The following is a 24,222-nucleotide window of genomic DNA, read 5'->3' as shown; positions in this document are numbered from 1 at the left end:
CTGTCATGATTTAAAAAACAACAACAACAACAACAAAAAAAACAAAGTTAAATGAAAATAAAAATGCTGTGGCCAGAGGATAGGGTGGAGGGGGAAAAAAAAGACAAAAATAAACAAAACATCAAATATGAAAATTCTCAGAGATAATGCATTTATAAACACAGAAATGGTTACAACAAAGATGGCCGTGATGAGCGGGTATATATATATTTATATATATATATATTTATATATAAATCCATGTCTGGCGTCTGACCGTGGCACCTAGGGAGCTAAGTCCAGTCCTTTTGTCTACCCTGAACACTCCCTTCTCTGCAACACATTTGTTCTGGGGGTTTCACAGAGACCACAAAGTTCTCATAGCTCCTTGGGGGATCAGATAGGGAGACAGAGTACAGGGCCTTGGTTGACAGAGAATGGGGAAAGAGGTTCTGAGGAAAACCATAACCCATACTTCTAAGCCATCCTTGACCACCTGGGAAATCTCTGGCCCTTGGGGATCACATCTAAGCCCTTGCCCCCTTACAAATAAAAGGAGGTCTAATCCCCACCCAAATCATCTTCTACCAGCAGTAGGTAGGAAGTGAAGTGAGACCATGTAGAAGAAAATGGCTCTCAGGGGTTGGGGCACACAAAACAAACAAACAAACAAAAAAACACCTCTATTCTTTTGCAGGCAAGCATAGGACAGGAGGCTGGTTGCATCTGGAGCTCCCTTCTCTTTGTTATCTGGAGAACCAGCCTCTAGTCTTCTTTTAGCCTGAACTTGGAGGATGAGGGAGAGGGTAAGTGCCCACACCAGACAAGTTTCTGTGAGGTCACAGCAAATCCTTCCCTTGAGCACCAACCCCCAATTTTAAAAGCTTTGCTTGGGAGGGGGCTGCTGGATGACACAATCAGCTCAGTATCCTTTGCAAATCAGGAGGGCTGATGTTCCTTTTGAAGAAGAGTTGAAAATAATGATGGTATCTTGTAAAGGAAAGCTGTGCCTGAGGCCCAAGGAGATGGTGCCAAGGCTTGTCACGGAAGAAAAGGACTTTTCCCAAGAGGAGTTGGAGAAAGAGACCAGAACTTCTTTCTCCTATTCCCAATGGGTGGCAGCACGGATCTCTAAGAGCTGGCCAGGTGCTCCACCTGGATGGTGCTGGTGGTGACAGTGAGACAGATGTCCTTATGATGCTCCGCCGTCTTATAGGGGGTCAGGTCAAAGGAACACTGGGGTGGAGGGTTGGGGTTGCTGTCCCCACCACCCCCACCCTGGGGGGCTGCCCCAGGGGACTGGAAGTGTGGTGGCTGTGGCTGCTGTGGCTGCTGTTGCTGCTGCTGTGATGCCTGGGAGGCTTGGGCTTGGGCTTGGGCTTGGGCTTGGGCCTGGGCCTGGGCCTGAGCTTGAGCTTGAGCTTGAGCTTGAGCTTGAGCTTGGGCCACTGCTGCTGCTGCTGCCGCTGCCTGTACTTGTTGCTGGAGATCAGGAGGGTTGTGTTTGCGCATATGTTTCATAAGGTATGTTTCCTGAGGGAAATGGTAAAAAATTGAGGGATGAAAAGGGAAGAGAGATTACTTGTTAACAAGCATCCTGGGCTCTACTCTGTTCAGCAGAGTACCTTTAGTATTCCCAGCTCCAGAATATCTCAGAGTACAGAGATATTCTGGAGCTGGGAACAGGCAGAACTCAAGCAGTACTTTCAGTGCACACTGCTATGTAAAAAGGAAGGACGCCTTTAAAAGTCACTGTGGACATTCAACTGGAAGAGGGAAAAGTTGCCATTTTTCTCAAATACATTTCAATCAAGCAACTTCACAACCGTTTTCTGGAGTCTAATGGAAAATACCTACCTAAATCTTTCTCTTAACATTTCAATTGGCTTTATTTTGCCTAATGTGTAAGTAAATGAAGAATCATGGTTTATTACTCTTTATAGGTTTAGAGGATCAGGCGTCCCCTATATCCTCACGTATGGGTCTAATTATTTCTGAATTACATTTGTTGGAACAGATTTTTGGCCAGAAAGAAGAGGTAGAGTGAAGTGATGTCTTACAGGGCTATGGGTAAGGCAAGAGAAGAAACAGCACTCACCGATGTATATGCCCGACTACAGATAGTGCAGGTGTACACCTTGGCGTGCTTCACCGTATGCGTAGATAGGTGCACCTCTAGTGAGGCTGCATCTGTGTACGCTCGATGACAGTTGTGGCACTTGAAGGGTTTATCTTTGTTGTGCTGCCGTCTGTGGGACTGAGAAAAATTAGAAGAAACCAGATGAGTAATGAGTGTATTGTGCTCATCCCTCCTGCCTCCTTAACTTGAATGGAAAACTGTGAGGTGGGTACCAGGCTTCCAACTTCACTTTCCACGTGAAGGCAATGGAAATTGCTTCAAATAGAACTTGCTCAAGCTCAGGGCAGAAGCATACCTTCGTACAGCACGTATCAGAATTTGCAAGTGCCGCAGTCTGGCTGGGCACAAAATCACGAGCCACTCACAGCCTTGTAGATTCAAACAGCAATTCTTTATTCCCAAACTCCACCTGCACTCTACACGCACGTTCTGGGAAAATCCCCACTCTCCACAGGGCTCTGCATCCCAAAATACCCTCTGAATCCTGTGAGAACTCAACAGGAACTCAAGGAGTGCACTGAGGCAGCAGGATACGCCCTATTCCCAGCAGGATACACCTTAAACCTGGATCCGCCCTAATCCCTGAGCAAGGTCACCTTTCATGCAATGTCACTGCAAATGACCTGGGTCCAAGGCAAGCCCATTTCCACAATGGAGAGTCCTCCCTCTAAGCAACATTGGGTAGGCTGACAAGGAAATTGCCATGTGTCATTCCTACTTGGCCATGGCTCTCAGCAGCAAGTTAGAATGATGGCTTATACCTGTTCTTCCTCTTACAGCAGTTCTTAAAGTGAGATATGGGGATCTCTATGGAACACAAGGACCTTTTCAGGAGCCCTTAGTTAACAAAATAGAGAGTGTCTTTTCACTCTTGTTCTCTCATGACTGTACAGAGATTACATGATGTATAACATTGCAACAGACTGCATGCAGCAGATGTGAACATACATTCCCAGCTTCAGTTAAGCCAGGCATTAAAGGAACTTGCAAAAATGTAAAACAAAGCCATTATTTCCACAAAGTTCCTTCTGAAGGATTTTGGAATAGTTGTTTATGTTGACATGCAATGAGTTTATATACTTTTTTAAAAAAGGATTAATAAATATTTTTCAAGTTTCTAGGTTTCATATTTACATATATAGTTATTGCCCACATAAACCAAAGTTCTTTGGGTTTATTGGTAACTTTAAATCCCTCCCCCGCACCCTGCCACAGTGCTGTGGCCTTGAGCATCCTAGACAAATGCTCCACCACTGGGCCACACCAAGCCCCTAAGTAGTTCTGTTTTGTTTTTTAAAAAAAAGAAACATGAAAGCTTCTTTCTTTTAATGTTATTTTTTTATACCTTTTATTTATTTTTATGTTGTGCTGAGGTGCCTCATACATGCTAGTCAAGTGCTCTACCACTGAGCTACAACTGCAGCCCCAGCTTTAAGTAGTTCATTTAAAAAAAAAAAAAAAAAAAAACCTTTATTTTACATTTACGTGGTGCTGAGGATCAAACCCAGTGCTTCATGCATGCTAGGTGAGCACTCTACCACTGAGCCACAACTCCAGCCCTCTAAATAGTTCTTTAGAGTAAAACAGTTCTGAAAAGTTGGAGAACCATTGTATTAGTTAAATGGTGCTCTGACCCTAATCTCACACTCAAGGTCTTACATGGAGGTAAGAACATTTACCTGCAGATTGGAGAGTTGTGTGAAGGCTTTCTCACAGCCTGGGTGTGCACATTTGTATGGTCTATCACCGGTGTGGATTCTGTACAGAATGAGAAAAGAGAGAAATGGATATCAGCAAGGCCATTTAGAGAAAGACCTCCTCCAAGCATAAATTAGGTTCCCTCCTGAGGAAGCCCATCAGATGAGCCTGCAGGAGGCAGCAGCCTTAGTTCCTCTCTAACAGGAACAGATTGTAATGCCTGATTCCCAGGCACTGCCTACATCATTCAGCTCAAGGTAGCCCCCTTTCTGCTGGGGCAGCAGGGACTAAGGCCTTGGCTCCCCGAAAACAGGTAGTTCATAATTTCGCATACATTTCAGCTCCTACAGTAACTGTCCTAATAAATATTTAGAAACAAGGCAAAATCAATAGCAAAGAAAAACATTATAATACTTCTTTGGCCCCAACTCTACAGTCAGAAACTCTTCAGACTTCAGTATCAATTCCAAAGAAGTTCTGGTATCAAAGAAAAGCAGTTAAGCTGATTGTAGAAAGGAACAGTGGTATTAATGAAAACTTACAGAAACTCCTAGGGACTTTCCCCTGGCTAGCCCACTAATGTCAGGAAATGCCTAGGCTAGTAGCAATTTGACCTCTTCCCCAAATGCCACAGGATCCTTTGCTAAGATGAGCCCAGGACTTGAGGATACTGACACCTGCTCCTTATCAGGGACTTCACAATCATCCCTATGACCAGGTGCTTTACTGGACCTCTGGTACAAAAACCTCAAAAATATCACAGAATATGTCTCTAATGAAGAAAGCCTGACTCCTCAAAGCAAGATATCATTATGAGATGGGAATATCACATCTAAAGAAGCCAGTGAGATGGACTATGGCCAGTTAAGTCTGGACTGCAGTTCAACTTGAGATATCACCGAAGGAGACCATCAGCTCTTCCAGTTGGCAGATCCCCTTCTAAATCCAAATTCACGAGATAAACAGTGTGTATCCTTATGAAGTAGGAGCCTTTTCATTTTCTGTGTGCCATTTCTGTGTAATATTTAGTACATGTTTTGTTCTTTACTCCTGGTATTCCTTGGAGCCTTGCTTGTTGCTTGGGTGTCACAGACTGGTGCCAGATAATGTCTGATTATATCTCCCATTCATAATTGATGCCCTGAGGGTTAGAGGTATGCTCTTCTCCAATCAAATGCCTCTGCTTTGGCATCAAGGAGGAAATCTTGCAAGATCCACGCAGGGGTATTTTCTCAGAGGGAAATAAAGGAAAGAAAAGTTGTTTCTGCTCCAGGTGTGTCTCTTCATCCCATCAATCAGGGAATATCATAATAGTCAATGTATCTCCCCAGCATAGCCCTTGCCCCAGAAAGGTTTGCTTAACATCCACTTGAGTCTCCAATGTTGCTGCTTGGTCTTCTTTCTTTCAGATGTCTGCCATGTTCTCCAGTCATGTTCTCCTCCAGCAAGGTCTCTCCCCCGCCCCCCGCATGCGGGTTGTTGTGTGTGTCCGGGGCGGGGGTGGGGAGGGCATGCCAGCGGGGCGGGGTCAGTAGCCCGCCACTCTCCCTTACCGTGTGTGCTGCTGGAGGTGGGAGAGCTGGCGGAAGGCCTTCTGGCAGTAGGAACAGTTGTAGGGCTTGGCCCCCGAGTGGATACGGAGGTGCTGGGCCAGGTAGGAGGTGTTGGCGAAGGTCTTGGAGCAGTGCGGGCACTTGTGGGGCTTGATGGTCTCCGTGTGCATCTTGGAGTGGATCCTGCCGGAGAGGAGAGGAGGGAAGGGGGAGGAGGAAGCAGTTCGACACCTCGGGCTCAGCTCTCTGCTGGGTGAAATGATGTTGCTTGACGGATGAAAGCACCCCCTCCTCCCTCCTCCCAAACACACTCCGGCCTGGAGAAGCTAATGAAGAGGAAACCCAAATCTAGGTTGCTGCTGATCCTAAGTCGGTGGCTAAAATGGCAGTGAGATGATGAAGAGCAACCCATGGCTCCTGGTAACCTTAAAACAAGTTAGTCTCAAAACCCTTGGCTTTCTCCTAAGTTTACACACTCACCACAGATACCCTGCTTCCAAATAGTAATCTGAACAAAGACCAATATCGCCTGTTCCCCATGGACCTGAAGTTGAATGCACACCTTGGTTCTGAACTGAAGCATATAGTAAAAGCAGGGCCTTCTCTGCAGAAGATTTCCAAACACAGACATAGAGAGAAACCACAAAAATTGTTCCAGACTTTGGAATTGGAGACCACAAATTTTGAGAACCCCCACACTGCTAAGACATGTAGCTCATTTTTCATAGACAATAACAGGAGAGACTTAAATATTTCAAAGGAAAGGTTAAAAAAGAAAAATACACATGGAAAGAGTAATCAGTTCAAGCAATATGGCCTTGGGGACAAGTTCACAGCCAGGTGGTGGAGTAAAAGCAAGAGCAGCCTTACCGGGTGTGCTGCTGAAGGTGGGAGAGCTGGCGGAAAGATTTCTCACAGAAGTTACAACTATAGGGCTTAGCGCCTGAGTGTATACGGATGTGCTGGGCCAGGTAGGAGCTGTTGGCGAAGGTCTTGGAACAATGTGGGCACTTGTGGGGCTTGGTCTCGGTGTGTGACTTGGAGTGGATCTGCATCTCCGACTTTGAGTAGAATGTCAGTGAGCACATCCGGCACCTGGGCCAAATGAGGGCAATGGTTAGAAAGAATCCTCCCCACCAAGAGGCCATTGCTGAACCCTCCCCTTAACTTCCAAGAGAATCCCATCTATCTAATCTTACATTCCAGCTGTATCTGTGAGATCCTTGAGAATAGGAGCTTGTTATTATTCATCTTTATAGCCTAAGCTTCTAACAGTATCCATCAGATTATAAATATTCAGTAAATGTTTCCTGAATGACTGGACTCCTAACTGTACAAAAAATAGAATTCAACCCTAGTAAGACAAAAAAACTATAATAGAATTTGGGTGAATGTGAATTTCACTGGACCAGAAATATCAGGTCATTTGATTTCAAGCTTTAAATGAACTCCTTTCCCCAACTTCTCCATGTTTAATTTAATGTCTGTCCTTCATTATTCCTCAACCCATCTAGATGGAAATGAAGAGAACAACTGACTAGATTCTAGCCTGTCTTCACAGATAATTATCTTCCCTCAGATTTTTCCTACTTCCTTTTTGGCAGTGATTCCTAGAGGGATAAGGGTGGGGATGTATAGTAATTATTTGGAGGGCTTTTCCAAACCATATACTGTTCGGCCTTTACCCTGTAGGTGACATTCCATCAATCATCTATCCCCTGCATCCAGCCTCCTAGCAATCAAGCAAGAACCACTTTTGCAATAAGACAAGTTAACTGTTGGGAATAGGTTGTACTCCTCAAGTCTTTAGGAGAAGAAGTTTGCAAAACAGATTTTCCCATGCTAAACCTTTCTTCTTTCCTAGCACATGAAGCTAATGTGTGTACTTTGAGTAATATCAACAGCACCCAGTGTGCTCTCACTCATCATCAACCGGAGTTGGTGATCCTTCTCTTCCTCTGACACTGTCCAAAAGTATCAAATAAGGAGATATTTGCATGAGTTAAGTCACAACTCTTTAGACTTTACTGGATAAAAGCTATTTATATATGGAACCCTGTCATTTCTGTAAAACCCACTAGTGCCCAAAGTTGAGCTAGCAGGAAGAAGGGTGGCTCGGGAAGCCAGGTGACTAGGGCAAGCTCTCTTCTCAGGGTACTCCCCACCTTACATTTATTTATTTACTTATTCATTCCAGTATCTTCACAATACCTTTATTTTATTTATTTATTTTTAATGTATTGCTGAGGATGAAACCCAGTGCCTCACGCCTGCAGGCAAGCACTCTACCATTGAGCTACAGCCCCAGAGAGGTTTGGGATGAGGTGGGGTGATGACTGCTGCATTTTTTTTTCCCCATTTCAGAATTTCTTAGAGGATAACTGAGATAAGAACATCAAGTTTCACAGACAAAAATTTTTATCACTGTTAGTTTAGTCCTTATAGTAAGGATTTTACTAAAATTCCAATCATTAATGCCCAATGTCCTTTCTTCTACTTACTTGATAACTCTGAAAGAAATCTGACTTTTTAGTTTATTAATCTGAAAAGCTCAATCACTTCACGAGAAGGGGGGAAAGTTCTGTTTATAATCATCATAGTCTACAGGGCATAGACAATAGTTTTTATTACTGGGTATTTAACCCAGGAGCATTTTACCACTGAGCTACATTCCCAGACCTTTTTATTTTGAAACAGGGTCTTGCCAAATTGTTTAGGCCTTCACTAAGTTGCTGAGGCTGGCCTTGAACTTGCAATCTTCCTGCCTCAGGCTCCTAAATTGTTGGGATTACAGGTGTGCATCACCATCTCCAGCTAGACCTCAATTTTCTGGTCTGCAAAATGCAGGGATTTAGTTTTTGCTGCTAGAAGGACCAGCAAACACCCAGTATAGTCAAAGTTGTAATAAAATGGCATTAATGCTAACAGCCCCAGTGCTGATGAATGAGCTTATACTACGAAGTATTTCACTAAAACTGAGGTTAGCAAATGGGCACAGTGTCACTTGGAGTAACAATACTAAAGTTGCAAGATAATTTCCCTTGACTGCTAAAATTTCTCAAGTCAGGTAGAACAGCATGTCCCTACCCCTGACCCCAGATGGACCCATGGCATTGCGTGAGCTACATTCCCAGCCAATATGTTCATTTTAATTCAAGTAAAGTATCTCATTAATTTGTGTGAAGGCATTCAACACACAACTATACTCTTAGTGTAAAGGTTAATTTTTTATATTTATATTTTAGTTTTAGGTGGACACAATATCTTTATTTTACATTTATGTGGTGCTGAGGATCAAACCCAGTGCCTCATGGCCAAAACCCCAGCCCTAAAAGTTAATTATCAAGAAGAAAATATCGCCCTTCATTGAAGTTCCAAATTAGAGAAGAATCTGAAAAAATAAATAATGGACTGGGCACAGAGTGAACAATCTCAAAGGTACTATATATAATGATGATGATTATAATAGTTGCCATTTGGTGTTATCCCTGATACTATAATTCAGACACATTGTTTCTATTCTTCACAAACACCTGGCAAATAGTACCCCCGTTTTACAGAAAGGAACACATAGGTTCAGAAAGCAAGTAATTGGTAAAAGGGCAGTTACTCACTACAAAGCCATGATGCTGACCTAAGATTCCTGACACTAAAAACTCAAGCAGAGGCTAGACAATCATCTGCCTGGTGAAGGGACTGGCCCACGTGACTACTAAAGTACACACTGAGCATCCCTAATCCAAAATCTGAAATGCTCCAAAATCAAAAACTTTCTGAGCACTCATGTGACATCACAAGTGGAAATTTCCAAATCCACCCTCAGATAACAAGTCACAGTCAAAATGTGGGCTGAAAATACTGTATAAAATTACTTTCAGGCTCTGCAAATAAATTTCATGTTAAGACTTGGGTCCATCCCCAAGATATCTCATCATATATATGTAAATATTCTAAAATCTGAAAAAATAAAAATCTAAACACTTCTGGTCCTAAGAATTTTGGATAAGGGATATTCAACCTCTTACTTACAACTCTAAAATTTTATGAAGCCAAATAAAAGAGTAAAGGTCCTCTGAGGCAGGGTGTTGGGTGACTGAAAAGAAATCTGAATCAGTAGAGGTGTGGTAGTAGGCAGATGGCAGAGGATGGAAAAGCCAGCACTCCACATCACAGGGTGAGTGCTCCAAGGGGTACTATTCACACTCATCATAGTAAGAATGATGTCCTTGGAGCATACAATGCCTTGGTTACAGTAACTAGTCTGAATTCTCATCCTAAGATGCTCAAAATAATTTCAAATATTCTATTTTTCCCTCAAAACATTTGCATATGATAAATAAGGGTGTGACTAATTTTCCCATTTAACAGATGACAACAAAGATAAGTTGTCTAGCCCAGAGTAACAGAACCTAATTCCATCAGTACCCAGTCAAATGCTACTGATCACTGGAATGGAGGTAATTGACCCACAGCTGCATCAAAATTGGGATTCTTTGTGATTAAGAAGAGTTCTTTGCAACTTCAGAATTGTAAGATTCTGAATTAATTTTTTTTACCAAGGATACAATCCTTCTTCAGAGTTCTCTTTAGTCACTTGGGTGTAGGTCTTTCAAGAAAATCTCTGAGGGTACACAAAGTCCTAACAGGCTTCCTTCCAACTATATATTCACATTTCTTTTAATATATAGAGTTTGGGAAGTTCAGAGGTAGCTTTAATGTGGGTCCAAAAAACTAACAAACATAGAAACTGTATCATAATCAGAGGATTCCAATCTGTCAGAAGTGCTTCCCATTACTCCTACATTTTATATTGATTCATCTCCATGTCATAATGCCCTCATTTTAAATAAATACACAAAATCTGAATTTCTACATGATAAAAGGGATTTTTCATTTTATGAAGTGATATAAAATGCCTTTAAATGAATCAAACTTGTCAGGTACCTTTATAATATGATATGATGTAAACATTTTCCAGGAACACTTTTATTGTATAAAGTGGGATACACCTGTAATAATAAAGCTGCAATGAACTTTCAGATTATGAGCTGGAATTCTGCAGTGCTCAATACTTTCTGCATAGCAACACTCCTCTCATTTCCATGCATAAAAAGGAAATTAAACACTGTAGTTGTGGCTACTCTCCATAGTAAAATTATACAATACAATAAAAATAAATGCTAAATAATGACTATTTCTTATCTTTCTATTGAAGCTCCCAACATTTCATAGCTTATCTGATATATACTCCCAAACAAATGGGAGTTATAAACAGAATTCTCCCCATTTTACAGATGAGGAAACTGAGGCCCAGAGAGGGGAAAAGGACTTGCCCAGGGTCACACAGCAAGTTCGTGGTGGAGCCGGGAACTGAATCCATGAGCCCAAGGCTCTGTCCATTTCCTGTGCCGCAGTTCCCTTCGCTCCTAAAATGGGAACAACATTGCCCATCTCGGTACACTAAGGACAGACCCAATCTCCCAGCCATGCACATATGCCCCTGTCTGCATCAAAGCTCTGATAGTGGTTATCCCACTCTGCATATTGGAACCAAATTCCCCAAACCCACTAGGGACTCTGATAGCTCTCAGAGTATTAACAGATTTTCAACTTTCAAAGGGCAGAGAGTTTACTTATGTAATTATTTTTGCATATTACCACATGCAAATATGAATATAAAGCTTTTTGGTAATGGACAACTTAAGATAAAGTAGAGGATTAAATTACGCCCACAAATTAAAAAACAAGCAAACAGTCATTTTATAAACATATATTTCAAAAGGGGGAGGCTTCCTATTCCTCCCACCTTTTATGTAGACCCCTCCCATCATCCTAACCATGCAGGAACAGGTGGACTCAAGTGCTCAAACATGGTACAGGAGCTCGTGGATGGTACACAGGTTAGGTTAGGTGCTTACCAAAAAGGATTTGTTTGTTTGGAAAAATAGAAATGGGGAATGCAGAAAGCCAAAAAAACAACAACAAAAAAAACCCAAATCCCCTGCAGAGTCTCAAACCCAGTCTAAAGCATTAGTACAAGAGATAAACTCTCCTGTTACTAAAAAATCAGTCAAGGCTGATAACTACCATAACCAAGGTTAAAAAGGAAGGGGGAAAAGAGGTCTGCATCCTGGGGGAAGAGCCACTAGAGCAGTGCCAGCAGCTCTGCCTTCCTACCCCACAACAGAACATCTGACATGCAAGTGACTCTGAGGAGTAAAGCTGTCAAGAGTATAGAGCCTGATCAGGGCAAGACATGGGGAAGCTGAGACAATGACCCTCACCCCATCTTGCTCCTGGCTCTGATTCCTACCTGTAGGTCTTGCCGTCTTTCTGATGGTCATCTTCATCCTCAGGGGAGAGGACATACGGGTCATTCATCTCAGGCAGTCCTGATTCCAGCATCCGCTTCTTCTTGCGGCCCCGGGGGGGCTTGGGAGCCACATTGCCACCTCCACCACCACCTCCGCCTCCTTCCTCAGTTAGGGTTGATGCTACCTTCTTGGAGAGGTCAGGGACCACCTGCAGGGCTTGTGAGCCAGGGGGAAGAGCTGAGACAATCATAGGAGCCGAAATGGGGAAGGTCTGAGCTGATGAGGCTGTGGTCACGAGAGAGCCTGAGGGGGATGTGATTACCAAACCAGGACCTAAGATTGGGGGAAAAAAGAAGATGGTGTCATGTTGTTCAGTACTAATCCTAATCCTATTTCATATTATCCCCCACAAATTGTTGTCTTATTAACCCCTCACCACCACCACCCCATCCCATAGTACATACAGGAAACCCCAAACCCTGTTGAAGAATAATGGTCTCCTAACCCCTGTCCCCACCCCCCTGGTAACAGTGAGATTTACCCCTTGATTGACTCCCTTCTCTTCTCCACCTCTGAGAACAGGAGACTCCTTGATTCAGAGAAGGAAAGAATGTCACCTCCTCAAAGGCAGGGACCGCATCTTCTACTTCTTTGTATCCCCCACAATGCCTAGCACATTGCTAGGCACACAGTAGGCACTTAATAAAAATTTGATTGAGTAATCAAACACATATCCCACTCCCCATGTCCTCAGAGCCCTCCAGCCTGGGGTACTGATCATGGAAGATCAACACCTCAGATTGGAGAAGAGCAGAGGTGCTCACCAGCAGTCATCAGTCCTGTAGACGGCACAGGGACCACCGTAATATTCTGAGTAACGGATGCCTGGCTGTGTGGGGTCAGCTGGTCTGACTTGGACTCTGTGTCCATGCTGATGCCTGAGGGCAGGGACACTGAGGCAGGCACTGTCAGCAAGGTGGGGTAATGGGGTGGAGCCAGCCCACAGCCCTTCTCTGGCAACAGCTGATCCTTCATCTTGTTGATGAACATTGTGTTCTCAATCTGAAAGGAAAGGAGAGGGGAGAGGAGCACCCTCTTCAGACTGAGAGTCTAAATTTTGCCTGTTCCCTAAACACTTTTCAATGTCATTCCTCCCTGGAGATCAAGGAATAAGAAGTTAATATCTTTGTGCTTCCAGACAGCAGCCAAAAGAGAAACAGTATATAATTCTCAGTGATTGAGGATGCAGTGAAACAGCATGTGATTTATCTTGCTTCAGTCTCCACAGTAATAGAACCTACTTACTCAGTAACAGAACTTTACTCACTAGTTGAAAAAAAGTACTTAATGAGGGGCAGCAAAAAACATCACTTACCTGTCCTGAGACTGTGGGGATAGAAGGCCAGAAGTATGGGTTAGAATTGAAATGAGATTCTTCCATTCTACCTGAAGAAAAAGAGAGAGACCATATTATTCCCTGGAATAAATATGTAGAAGCTTACCAATGGAGGAGAGTTGAGGGATTCCTAGTCTCTTCTTTGACACCTGATACCTGGCTGGGAGTTAGCAATCAAGACATTAGTGTCTAAAATACTAGTTCCCTTGGTTGGAGCTACTCAGCTTTATATCCCCACCCAAAAGAGGCTATCTTGGTTAATGCTTGTGACAAAACTTAAACACATCTCACTGAACAATAGAATGTTTGCCAAGCCCCAAAGACACAGAATTGGTATTATTTTCCTTTGTTGACAAGAAGAGAAATGAAGTCAGAGAGGGAAAGGTCACAAAAAGCAAACCACTGACTGGCTTGAAAACAGCCAAAGTACCTACCACTGTTCCCCTTTTCCCTTATCCCTTATGTCCAAATCCTCTGAAATAAAATTTTTAAGATTTCTAATCAATATACAGTTCTGCTCAGCTTGAAAAGTTTTTAGACAAGAACACAATATATCCAAGAAACTACATGAATGAAATGGCAGAAATCAGAACCAAGGTACTTTTTTGAGTTATCAGGCTATATAGGGACACTATCACATTGATCCCCCCAAAGTCAAACGACATCTGTGGTGTTTCGCTGGATATAAAACAATCTGAGCTGAGCAGTGGGAACCAAGGAACTACCAGTTTTAAAAAGTTCTGGTGAGGGGCTGGGGATGTGGCTCAAGCGGTGGCTCAAGCGGTAGCGCGCTCGCCTGGCATGTGTGCGGCCCGGGTTCGATCCTCAGCACCACATACAAACAAAGATGTTGTGTGCGCCGAAAACTGGAAAATAAATATTAAAAAAAAAAAAAAGTAAAATAAAATGTTTAAAAAGTTCTGGTGAGAGCAGTAATACCACAGATTTCCACCTAAGGAGATTTAGACTCCTGCTTTGTATTTCAAATTCTTCTCTGTATGCAGGAGATGATTAAGCTTAAAACTCTAAGAAAAAGCAAGGAAAATAATCCCTTAGAATTACACTGTCAAGTTACAGATGGAGAGAGAATCCAGGCATCCCACCACCTATTTTCTCTCTGATCACTTTCTCTAGGAAGGCTTAACTGGCAGTGTGTCAGTCAAGAACAGTTTCCCAAAATCCTGGACCAAAAAAGGTGCAATCTCACAAGAGGCAAGTTAGGAGAGAGTATGAGACTGGTGGAATAAAGAAGTGAGGAACAACAGGAGTAAATAAAATGTTATTGCCAGGTGCAAAGGCACAGACCTGTGGCTCAGGAGGTTAAAGCAGGAGGATTGCTAGTTCAAAGCCAGCCTCAGCAACTTAGCAAGCCCTGATGCAAAATAAAAAATAAAAGGGGCTGGAAATGTGGCTCAGTGGTTAAACGCCCCCAGGTTCAATCCCAAGTGTGTGTGTGTGTGTGTGTGTGTGTGTGTGTGTGTGCGCGCGCGCGTGTGTATATGTACATAAAGTATACTTTATCAACCAAAGAAATGATCAATCTTAAGGAGAGGGAAATACCAGCTTTGATTTGATCACACATTATATACAGGTATTTGATTATCACACTATACCCTATAAATATGTACAATGTCAATTAAAAAAATTATCACCATTCCACTACACTGAGCCAAGAGCAATCAAAGTTCAGAAGGGGAAGGAAGATGTGTGACATACACTGCAATGACTGAGGTTATAGTGAAGTTATGTAAAAAAGATGAAGAGGTACAAGGGAGACAGGCAATAGAAACTGAGTTTCAAGTAGTAAGGTAGCTGGAAGGACCTCCAACAAAGAACTCAAAGCCAAAAGGATATTGCTCTACACATAGCTTGGTTCTTTATCCTTCTCCAGAAGGATGATCACAATTTTTGCTCTTATTAGCACCCTCATTTTTCATACAAAACATTTATATAAAAATAAATACAAAGAAAAGAACTCTATTTCAGTATAATTTTTCTTTTCTTTCTTTTTTTTTTTACTGGAGATTGAATCCACAAGTGCTTTACCCCAGCCCTATTAATTTTTTATTCTGAGACAGGACCTCAAAGAGTTGACCAGTTGAGCTATATCCCCAGCCCTGTTAATTTTTTATTCTAAAACAGGGCCTTGGGCAGGGGATGTGGCTCAAGCGGTAGCGCACTCGCCTCGCATGCGTGCGGCCCGGGTTCGATCCTCAGCACCACATACCAACAAAGATGTTGTGTCTGCCGAGAACTAGAAACAAATATTAAAAATTCTCTCTCACTCTCTCTTTTAAAATAAAATAAAATAAATAAAAAATAAATAAAACAGGGCCTCATAGAGTTGACCAGGTTGGTTTGGAATTTATGATTCTCCTGCCTCAGTCTCTTGAATAGGCATGTATCACTATGTTTAAACTGTTCTTGACTGACACACTGCCAGTTAAGCCTGGTTCAGCCTACTTTTTCCAAAATGTAGCAACAGAGAGGAATGCATCAAATATGAAACAGTTTCACACAAATAAGGCTCAACATTAAATGACAGAGGATCAGCTATAGGCAAATCCTGTTTCCTTAGTTATAAAATAAAGAACAACTTTATAAAGTACCAATTTTCTAAAGTACTCCCAGGATATTGGTTTCAAAGCCCTATGAACACTCAAATCCACAGACATTCAAGTCCCTTTTGTAAAATAGTATAATATTTGCATATAACCTAGGTTGGCAGAATGCACACCTAATGCAATAAAAATGCTATGTAAATAGTAGTTACACTATATTGTTTAGGGGATAATGACAAGAAAAATAAGGCTGTGTTTATAATACAAACACATCTTCTTAGGCCTAACTGTATAGTGCATGTCAGCAACAACATAACATTTTTAGATGAATCCAAATACCAAGGGCCAACTGAAGAATAAAACTGAATAGTTTCCTATATAGGTGATATCCTACAACTCCCAGGCCTAGCTTTAAAGGGTACTCAATCTGAGGGTCCAATCTTGCAAAACTTTTTGGAAAGATCACGTATTCTACATTTATGTCTCCTAATTGTCCCTGATATAGGATTCATCAACCAGGTGCAATTATAATATTTAATGACTTGAATATCAGTGGACTCTATACATAGAGGTTTTGACAATAACACTAGAGACACAAACCTTAATCCACAAATCCCTGTTTAATGCTACTTTTAGCTGAGAAATATTAAATGGATAAGAGGCAACAGTGGTAATAAACAGAAGGAATAAAGTAGAGAATTGGGCTGCAGAGTAAAAGAAAGGTCTGATATATAATTTCTTCTTCTTCTTTTTTTTTGTAGTGTTGGGGATTGAACCCGGGGCCTTGTGCATGCGAGGCAAGCACTTTGCCAACTGAGCTATATCCCCAGCCCCTATAATTTCCTCTTGATTAAAATAAAATCAAGGAAGTAGCCAAATGTGGTGGTTCACACCTATAATTCCAGGTACTTGAGAGCTGAGGCAGGAGGATCAAAAGTTCTAAGCTAGTCTAAGCAATATAGTGAGACCCTGCCTTAAAAAAATCAATCAATCAATCAAGTAAATAAAAGCATTAAAGATGTGAAAATTTAGGAGGGAGAAACTGAAAGCCTGAAAATAAGAATGTACATATGCAGAACTCCTATGAACAAGCCCCTCCCCGCAAAGATTACATTCATTTGTATTGTCCTTTAGATAGCTCAGGTCAAGCAGAGTTTCTGAGGGTTCCTCTGAGTTTGGAAGGGAACTCTGTAAGCTCTTATAAACAGGGCATACAAAGTGATGTGGGAGACAATATCACCACCATGGTCATCATCAATAATATTCATTAAATGCTTATTGTATCCAAGGTAGTGTTTGAAGCACCTTACAACTCTTACATTATTTAATCCTCTCAATTCTATAAGGAAGGTACTACAACCCTGATTTTTCAAATGAGGAAACTAGAGGCACAGAATCAAACAGTAAATATCAGAGCAGGGATCTGAACACAGGCATCCAAGATTAGGTAAGGAAAGGGGTTCTGCAAGGTATCAAAACCATATAACTGAAGTATACATTGCAGTGTTGAGGCTTAATTCAGAAACTAAAATTTAGAATCTTTCCAGAAATAAATTATATTTTTCAGGCTGGGCACAGTGGCGCACACCTGTAATCCTAGTGGCTCATGAGGGTGGAGCAGGAGGATCACAAGTCAAAGCCAGCCTCTGCAAAAAGTGAGGCACTAAACTCGGTAAGATCTTGTTGCTAAATAAAATACAAAATAGGGTTGGGGATATGGCTCAATGGTCAAATGCCCCTGAGTTCAATCCTGTAAGCCCAAAATGACTAAATGAATGAATGAATATTATTCAGGCAGTTCTTAATAAATGTTTTCAAGATTTAAGTTTTTGTTAACAGTAAAATGACGTGCAGTTCAAGATCATGTTCTCTGTCTACATCTTGTGAAACCTCACTTGGCTACCAACATAACTCATTTTGGAATAATGTAGTCTGAATAAAAAGTCCAGACTTGGGGCTGGGCTCAGTGGTGCATACCTGTAATCCCAGTAGCTCAGGAGGCTAAGACAGGAGAATAGCAAGTTCAAATCTAACCTTAACAATGGCGAGGTGCTAAGCAACTCAGTGAGACTCCGTCTCTAAAAAAATATACAACAGAGCTGGGGATGTGGCTCAGTGGTCAAGTGCTCCTGGGTTCAATCCCCAGAGGAAAAAAAAAAAAAAAAAAAAAAAAAAGTCCTGACTCAGGGATGCGGTTGTAGCTTGGTGGTAGAGTGCTTGCCTAGCATGTGCTGGGCACTGGGTTCAAGCCTCAGCAGTACATCACCATATAAAAAAAAATAAATACAGGTATTGCAGGCATTATGTCTATCTTCAACCAAAAAGGAAAGAAAGATGGGCTGGGGTTGTGGCTCAGCAGTAGAGCACGCTCGCTTAGCGCAAGCAGGACCCTGGATTCAATCCTCAGCACCACATAAAAATAAATAAAATAATAAATAAAAATCCAGACTTTCATTAGAAAAAGAAAAGGCCTCTGTATTTCTTTCTTTTTAAAAATATTTCTTAGTTTTAGGTGGACACAATATCTTTATTTTACATTTATTAATAAATGGTGCTGAGAATTGAACCCAGTGCCTTGTGCATGCTTGGTGAGTACTCTACCACTGAGCCACAACCCCAGCCCCCAAAGGCTCCTGTATTTCTTGAATACCCAGTCTATTTCTGTTTGGATTCTAAAGAGAACGAAGCTGAAGGTCACAATCAGAGTTGGTCCTGGGACAAGATAAGACCATGGGTTTAAGGGACTTCTAATATATAGGACAGCCCCAAAGGGGACACAGGAACAGTATTGCTCTCCCAACTACAAGCAATAATTACTACAAAATGATAACGCAAAACACTACATTACTGTTCTATCGATAGAATTGACTTAACTATAGCGTAAACCTTAAAATGAAATCAGCAATAGAGCCAAGAATGAAGACTGTTGCTAGAATACAATGTAAATGGTGTTCCCTGGAATTGTATAAAAGGATGCTTTGGGGCTAGATCATCTAATATCTGTTTACTGTACATTTTGCTTCTTATCCTTTTATTCTTTCATGGAGAAAATTTCATCAAACCATCCTAACATGTGAACAGGTACACATCAATATTCTTACAACTTTAAGTCCATTTATTTAAGGAAAAATTCACCTCCACACAAAGTGTCAGTTTGTTTGCAATTTTTGTTTATAGCATTACTGGGGATTGAACCCAAAGCTTTTCATATGCTAGGCAAGTGCTCTACCAATGACCTACATCCCCCACCCCTATCCCCTCCCTTTTTTTGAGACAGGGTTTCACTAAAGTACCCAGGATGGCCTTGAACTTGTGACTCTCCTGCCTCAGCCTCCTAAATATCTGGTGCACCATCATACTCAGCCTCAGAGTGCCAGTTTTGATGATAATCCCAACCCCCCACCACTCCCCGTACTGGGGATTGAATTCAGAAGTATTTCCCACTAAGATATATCTAAGATTTATTTATTTATTTATTATTCTGGGGATTGAACCCAGGGCCTTATGCATGTGAGGCAAACACTCTACCATCTTGAGCTATCCTCAGCCCTTATTTTGATTTTGATATAGGGTCAAAATTGCAAAAGTTGGCCTAAAACTTGTAATCCTTCTGCCTCTGCCTCCGTGTCACTGGGATTACAGGCATGTACCACCATGCCTAATCTACCATTAAAAAAAAAAAAAAAAAAAAAAAAGATCTAATTTACCCTAGACCAGGAAGGAAGAGGAAAGCTTCTCTTACCATTCCACAGAACAAAGGAAAACTATTCTAATAGATGGAAAAAAGAAGAGTGCTGCACAGAAAATCTGAGTTCTAATTTCAATTTCACTACTGTATCTAAGCCTCAACTATTCTATTAATAAGAAGGCCTATTATAATTAAGTTAGTACTGCTCTTCCTAGTTTTCCAATCTCAAAAGAAATCTTGGAAGAACTACGGAGGTGAAAGAGAGACGTTATTAAGTAATATCCATGAAACGCAGAGTAGGACTTGTATCTTGCATCAGAGTTTTGTCCATTTGATCATATCCTTCCATAGTGCCAATCATCAAGGAATAAAGGTGTCAAGGCCTCCAGCATGTGGTTTTGGCAGATACTGTGAAGATCACCATCTCTTTCCCACTACTTACTTCTGTTTTTCACTGTTTTAAAAGTAAAGCATGATTTTTCCCCCCAAGAAAATAACATTTTCTTAACAAATGTAACCTTGAAAAACTCATGAAGAGAATCAGAGAAATACTTTCACTTGATGAAGACTGTTAATAACAATTAGTGAAAATTACATAAAGACCATATAATTACAAAGGAATTACCAAAATAACAGATCTATAGCCTCCAGCTTAGTAATCATCTACAAGATGTATCAAGACAACTCAAAAATGAATCAACTTTAATTCAACTCCAGAAAAAACTTAGACACTCTATTGAGAAAAACAATATCAAAACATACAACTGCACAAAGTTTACAATATTAGCTCAGGATCATTTTCTTCTCAATAAGGAAACAGAATCTCTCTCTCAGGTTCTAAAGACATTCAAGAAGGACCACTGCAGAGATAGGGGTGTAGCTTAGTTAGACTAGCATGCCCAAGATCCTAGGTTCTATTCCCAGAAATACAAAAAGAAAAAAAATGGGGAGATCATCCTAGTAGACTTTAGGGCTTTTCTACTATTACTCGGTGCACTTTTTCAATTACAAAATAACTTGGAATGCCTTTAGCCCAATTTCACTTGGAAAGACCACCAACAATAATACACAAACACAACCACCACATGGCTGGAAATCTCAGCCAGCAGCATCTATCCAGGGTACCAATGAACCATTGTGGGAGGGACAATACTGTGGTCCCCTCCTTGTGCCTATTATACTCTAAATGACAGATCTGGGAAATGTGAGAAAACAAAATACAAGACTGGGTGGGGTGGGAAGTTCAGTGGTTGAGCTTGTGATTAGCATGCCCGAGGTCCTGGGTCCAATCCCAAGCACCAAAAATAAATAAATAAAACAAAGTTTTAAAAATGCATAAAGCGGGGCTGGGGATGTGGCTCAAGCAGTAGTGCGCTCGCCTGGCATGTGTGCGGCCCGGGTTCAATCCTCAGCACCACATACAAACAAAAATGTTGTGTCTGCCGAAAACTAAAAAATAAATATTAAAAAATTTTCTCTCTCTCTCTTAAAAAAAAAAATGCATAAAGCTTGGGGCTGGGGTCGTGGCTCAGTGGTAGAGCGCTTGCCTAGCATGTGTGAGGCACTGGATTCGATTCTCCGCACCACATATAAATAAGTAAAATAAAGGACCACTGACAACTAAAAAAATATTTTAAAAATAAATAAGTAAAATAAATATTAAAAAATAGCTTGGAATTAGTTCTTGAGACATCGATTGCTTGCCTGGGCACAGTGGCAAAGACTTCAAATCCAAGCTACTCAGAGGCTGAGGCAGAAGAACCCCAAGTTCAGCCTAGGCAACTTACAGTCTGTCTCAAAACCAGAATTTAAAAAAGGGCTTGGGATGTAGCTCAGTGGTAAAGCACTTGCCTAACATGTTTGAGGCCCTGGGTTTAATCCCAGCATCTCAAAAGAAAACAAAAACAGGGGCTGGGATGTGGCTCAAGCGGTAGCGCGCTCGCCTGGCATGCGTGCGGCCCGGGTTCGATCCTCAGCAGCACTACATACCAACAAAGATGTTGTGTCCGCCGAGAACTAAGAAAAAATAAATAAATGTTAAAATTCTCTCTCTCAAAAAAAAAAAAAAAAAAAAAAAAAGGGGGGGGGGGGAAAAAAAAAAAATTCTCTCTCTCTCTGTCCCCCTCTCTCACTTTCTCTTTAAAAAAAAAAAAAAAAAGAAAAAGAAAACAAAAACAAAACCCACAATCATCTAATTTTATAAACTCTTAACTCAAAACTCAGAGTCCATACATTGCCATTTTTAGTATACTTAAAATTCTATTACCATCAGGTCTCATACAATGAATTCTCCCAGATTTACTTCTGGAGTCTACTTCATACAGTTTTACCCATTTTACTTCAAACTACCCAAGCAGCAGCTTTTTTCCTGAAAACTTTACTCTGCCACACCAAATTCAAATAACCCTATGACACCAATTTTAATTTCTCAACAGATTCACTTCAAACACACCACTGGAATATTAAGGATAGGAACTCCACTCTAACCTCAGCTCTGCGTGTTCCAAATACAGGAAAGTAATTCCATAAGCTATACCATAAGACTATATTGGCAATTAGGGCTCTTGTGTCCCTAAAGCAGAATAAATTTCTCCTTTGGACAGAATGCAACACTATTCAGTAGTTTCACTTGAACAATTTCATAGTTCATTCCTGCTGAGTACTAGTGGCAATGGAAGGTAACCAGGGTATAGTGCCAACTTTTTACACTGAAACTTCTTGGGCAACCTCAAGAAATAACTGATTTCTCTTCCACAGCAAACACCAGTATTACAAATTGCTATTATTTAAAGAAATCTGTCACACTGTCCCTCCAAATTATGACTCCTCCCCCTAAACCAGAAAAGTCATTAACCCAAAATTTTCTTACCCTCTCTCTCTCTTCCTCCTGTCGTCTTATTCTTTCTCCTTTCCAGGGCTCCTGAACTTTCTGTAAACAAATTGTCTAGGTTACAGGAGCCAGTAAGGGTGCAGAACTGTGAAGAACTCTTTTGACTGTCAATAGTCAGTCTGGAAGGCAGGCCGACCCCACAACCAACAATTAAATGATGGAAGGACAGAGTAACAGGAGTTCAGTGCCACCCCCTACTAAGTGGATACAAGGGTAATAAATCTAATTCCCAGGAACCTAGATGAACTCTATCACCAGCATCTCGGTTCCACTCCTAGACTCAGACATTGATTCTTCTTCGTTTAGGACCACAAATAATCAGGGGTCAGAAAACAGAAGAGTTGGAAAAGAAGGAGGATTCCTGTCCCTGAGAAGTGGCTTCAGAAGGCAAAGCTGAGGGCTGGGGGATGCATAAGCCCTTGTGTCAGGCACAGGGCCAAGTTCAGGCCCAGCCACTTCCTCTAGCCTCCCCCACTTCTACGAGGACTTCGCCCCCTGCCTACCCAAAGGCCTTGTGCCAAGAGGTACCTCCTTCAGCCTGCACAGTGGTCTATCTACTGGAGACCTCAGTTGTGCCCCGCAAACCCTCGCTCCCCTGAGACAGTCCCTGGGAGTTTTCTCCTAATGTCACCCCCCAACTCCTTCCTGAAAGACCCTTCTTTGGGACGTCCCTCCTTCCCCTCCAGGGAGCTGAACTCTGCCACCCACCAGACAGGCACCCGCCCCCTAAGCCCCCCCATTTCTCCCCATCGCCCGCTCCTCCATAACCACTTCCGGTTCCGGGACGGACACACGTACAGTCACACCGTGGACCCCCCCACCCCCCCAAAGGAAAAGGGGAGGGGGAGGAGCAGGGAGCTAGGCGCGCGCCGACTGTAGCGGCGCGAGACTCACCCGGCGGCGACGGCTGCGGCGGCGCCAGAGCCTGAGCCAGAGCGCAGGAGGGGCGGCGTTTGCTGGGAAAGGAGGGAGCCGAGTGGGGTGGGAGGATCAGTAAGGGCAAGGGAGGAGGGTGAGCGCGAGGCGGAGCGCGCGGGCACGCACTTCAAGCGCGAGACAGACCCACACACTCACACGCACGGAATGCGCGCGAGACACCCGCAGGGCGGGGGCGCGAGGCAGTGGGTGGCCCCCCTCCCTCCCTAACACTTACCCGGAAGTGGTGCTGCAGCTCGTGCTCCCGGGAACTCCAATTCCTACACGCCCCCCTCCCTCCCCCCCACAGGCTTACAGAGGAGTAGCAGCGGAGAGAAGGCGGGAGCGCCGGAAACGAAAAGGGGGGGAGGGAGGGAAATAGCTAGGTAGGGGGAGCGGCAATGAGGAAAGGGGGGGGAGTGTAAAGTCCGAGTCACTTCCGGGAGCGTCCCGAATACATCCTGTGCTGCTCGCGCTCCAGGATACTCGGGGCGGAAGTTACGACAAGTAGGGGCGGAAGTGGCTTCTGCCCAGGAACAGAGCCCTCGGTGAATGTGACGCCATAACGGAAGTGAAGGCGGGTCCTGTTAAGGGCAGAAGCTGAACATTCAGAATTGCGGTACCAGGCTTCCGGAAGGGACTTCTGGGGAAGTGGGAGGGTAGAAACACGACAGGTTCATGAATTATGCATCAAGGTATGAGAGGAGCTATAGCTTCTTTAAAGGGTCCCGTTTCCTTTCCCTCAGGGTGGATTAGTACCTCAATATCCTCAAGATAGTCTTAATGCTTTGAGAAAGGATAAGGATGTGTCAGTTGTCCACGGTACCTACTTAGGCCCATAGAAATCTGACCTATTTTCTCTGACCACACTCCTTACTCTGCTTTGGTCTTCTCTTTGCCTTCACCAACATCCCTGACCCCTTAACCCCATTTTTCTTTTAAATATAACACTCTTAGCTATGAGTGTTTGCCCACTAAGTTACCAGGGCCATGAGGGCAAGGACTTCAAATTGTTGACTGCTCTAGCCTCAGATTCTGACACTAAGCAGTTAATAAACGTTTGTTGCAAAGTGAGTTACAGTTCATTA

At 42.5% G+C, this 24,222-nt stretch overlaps 1 protein-coding gene across 18 annotated transcripts; it reads right to left on the bottom strand.

The window, feature by feature from the left end:
- Window positions 1-128: 128 nt before the first annotated feature.
- Window positions 129-23,533, bottom strand: Znf384 (zinc finger protein 384). 18 transcript variants are annotated; one of them, XM_013364259.4, is made up of 13 exons: window positions 23,373-23,533; window positions 23,114-23,175; window positions 22,199-22,258; window positions 13,060-13,130; window positions 12,509-12,746; window positions 12,226-12,273; window positions 11,684-12,017; window positions 10,704-10,796; window positions 6,241-6,465; window positions 5,371-5,553; window positions 3,799-3,877; window positions 2,078-2,236; window positions 129-1,512 (listed from the first exon to the last, which is right to left on the bottom strand). In XM_013364259.4, the coding sequence occupies exons 4-13, from the start codon at window positions 13,123-13,125 to the stop codon at window positions 1,111-1,113; spliced, it is 1,827 nt and encodes a 608-aa protein (XP_013219713.2). In that variant the 5' UTR covers window positions 13,126-13,130; window positions 22,199-22,258; window positions 23,114-23,175; window positions 23,373-23,533; the 3' UTR covers window positions 129-1,110. The 18 variants fall into 18 exon arrangements, with proteins under 18 accessions (XP_013219713.2, XP_077871447.1, XP_077871450.1 ...); XM_078015321.1 differs by having other exon boundaries at window positions 13,060-13,126; XM_078015324.1 differs by lacking the exon at window positions 23,114-23,175 and having other exon boundaries at window positions 13,060-13,126; window positions 23,373-23,532.
- Between the last annotated feature and the right edge of the window lie 689 nt (window positions 23,534-24,222).

This window comes from Ictidomys tridecemlineatus, chromosome 6 (assembly GCF_052094955.1).
Source record: "Ictidomys tridecemlineatus isolate mIctTri1 chromosome 6, mIctTri1.hap1, whole genome shotgun sequence".
Taxonomy (NCBI): domain Eukaryota; kingdom Metazoa; phylum Chordata; class Mammalia; order Rodentia; family Sciuridae; genus Ictidomys; species Ictidomys tridecemlineatus.
The sequence above is the reverse complement of the archived record's forward strand: the minus strand, read 5'-3'. Positions and strand labels throughout refer to the sequence as shown.

Excerpts from the sequence above, each read along its gene's own strand:
- Znf384 (XM_078015319.1), bottom strand. Across the intron at positions 12,747-13,059 it reads TCCCCACAGTCTCAGGACAG|ATTGAGAACACAATGTTCAT; the intron begins GTAAGTGATGTT and ends CTTTCCTTTCAG. Across the intron at positions 10,797-11,683 it reads AAAGACGGCAAGACCTACAG|GAGCGAAGGGAACTGCGGCA; the intron begins GTAGGAATCAGA and ends TTCCCATTTTAG.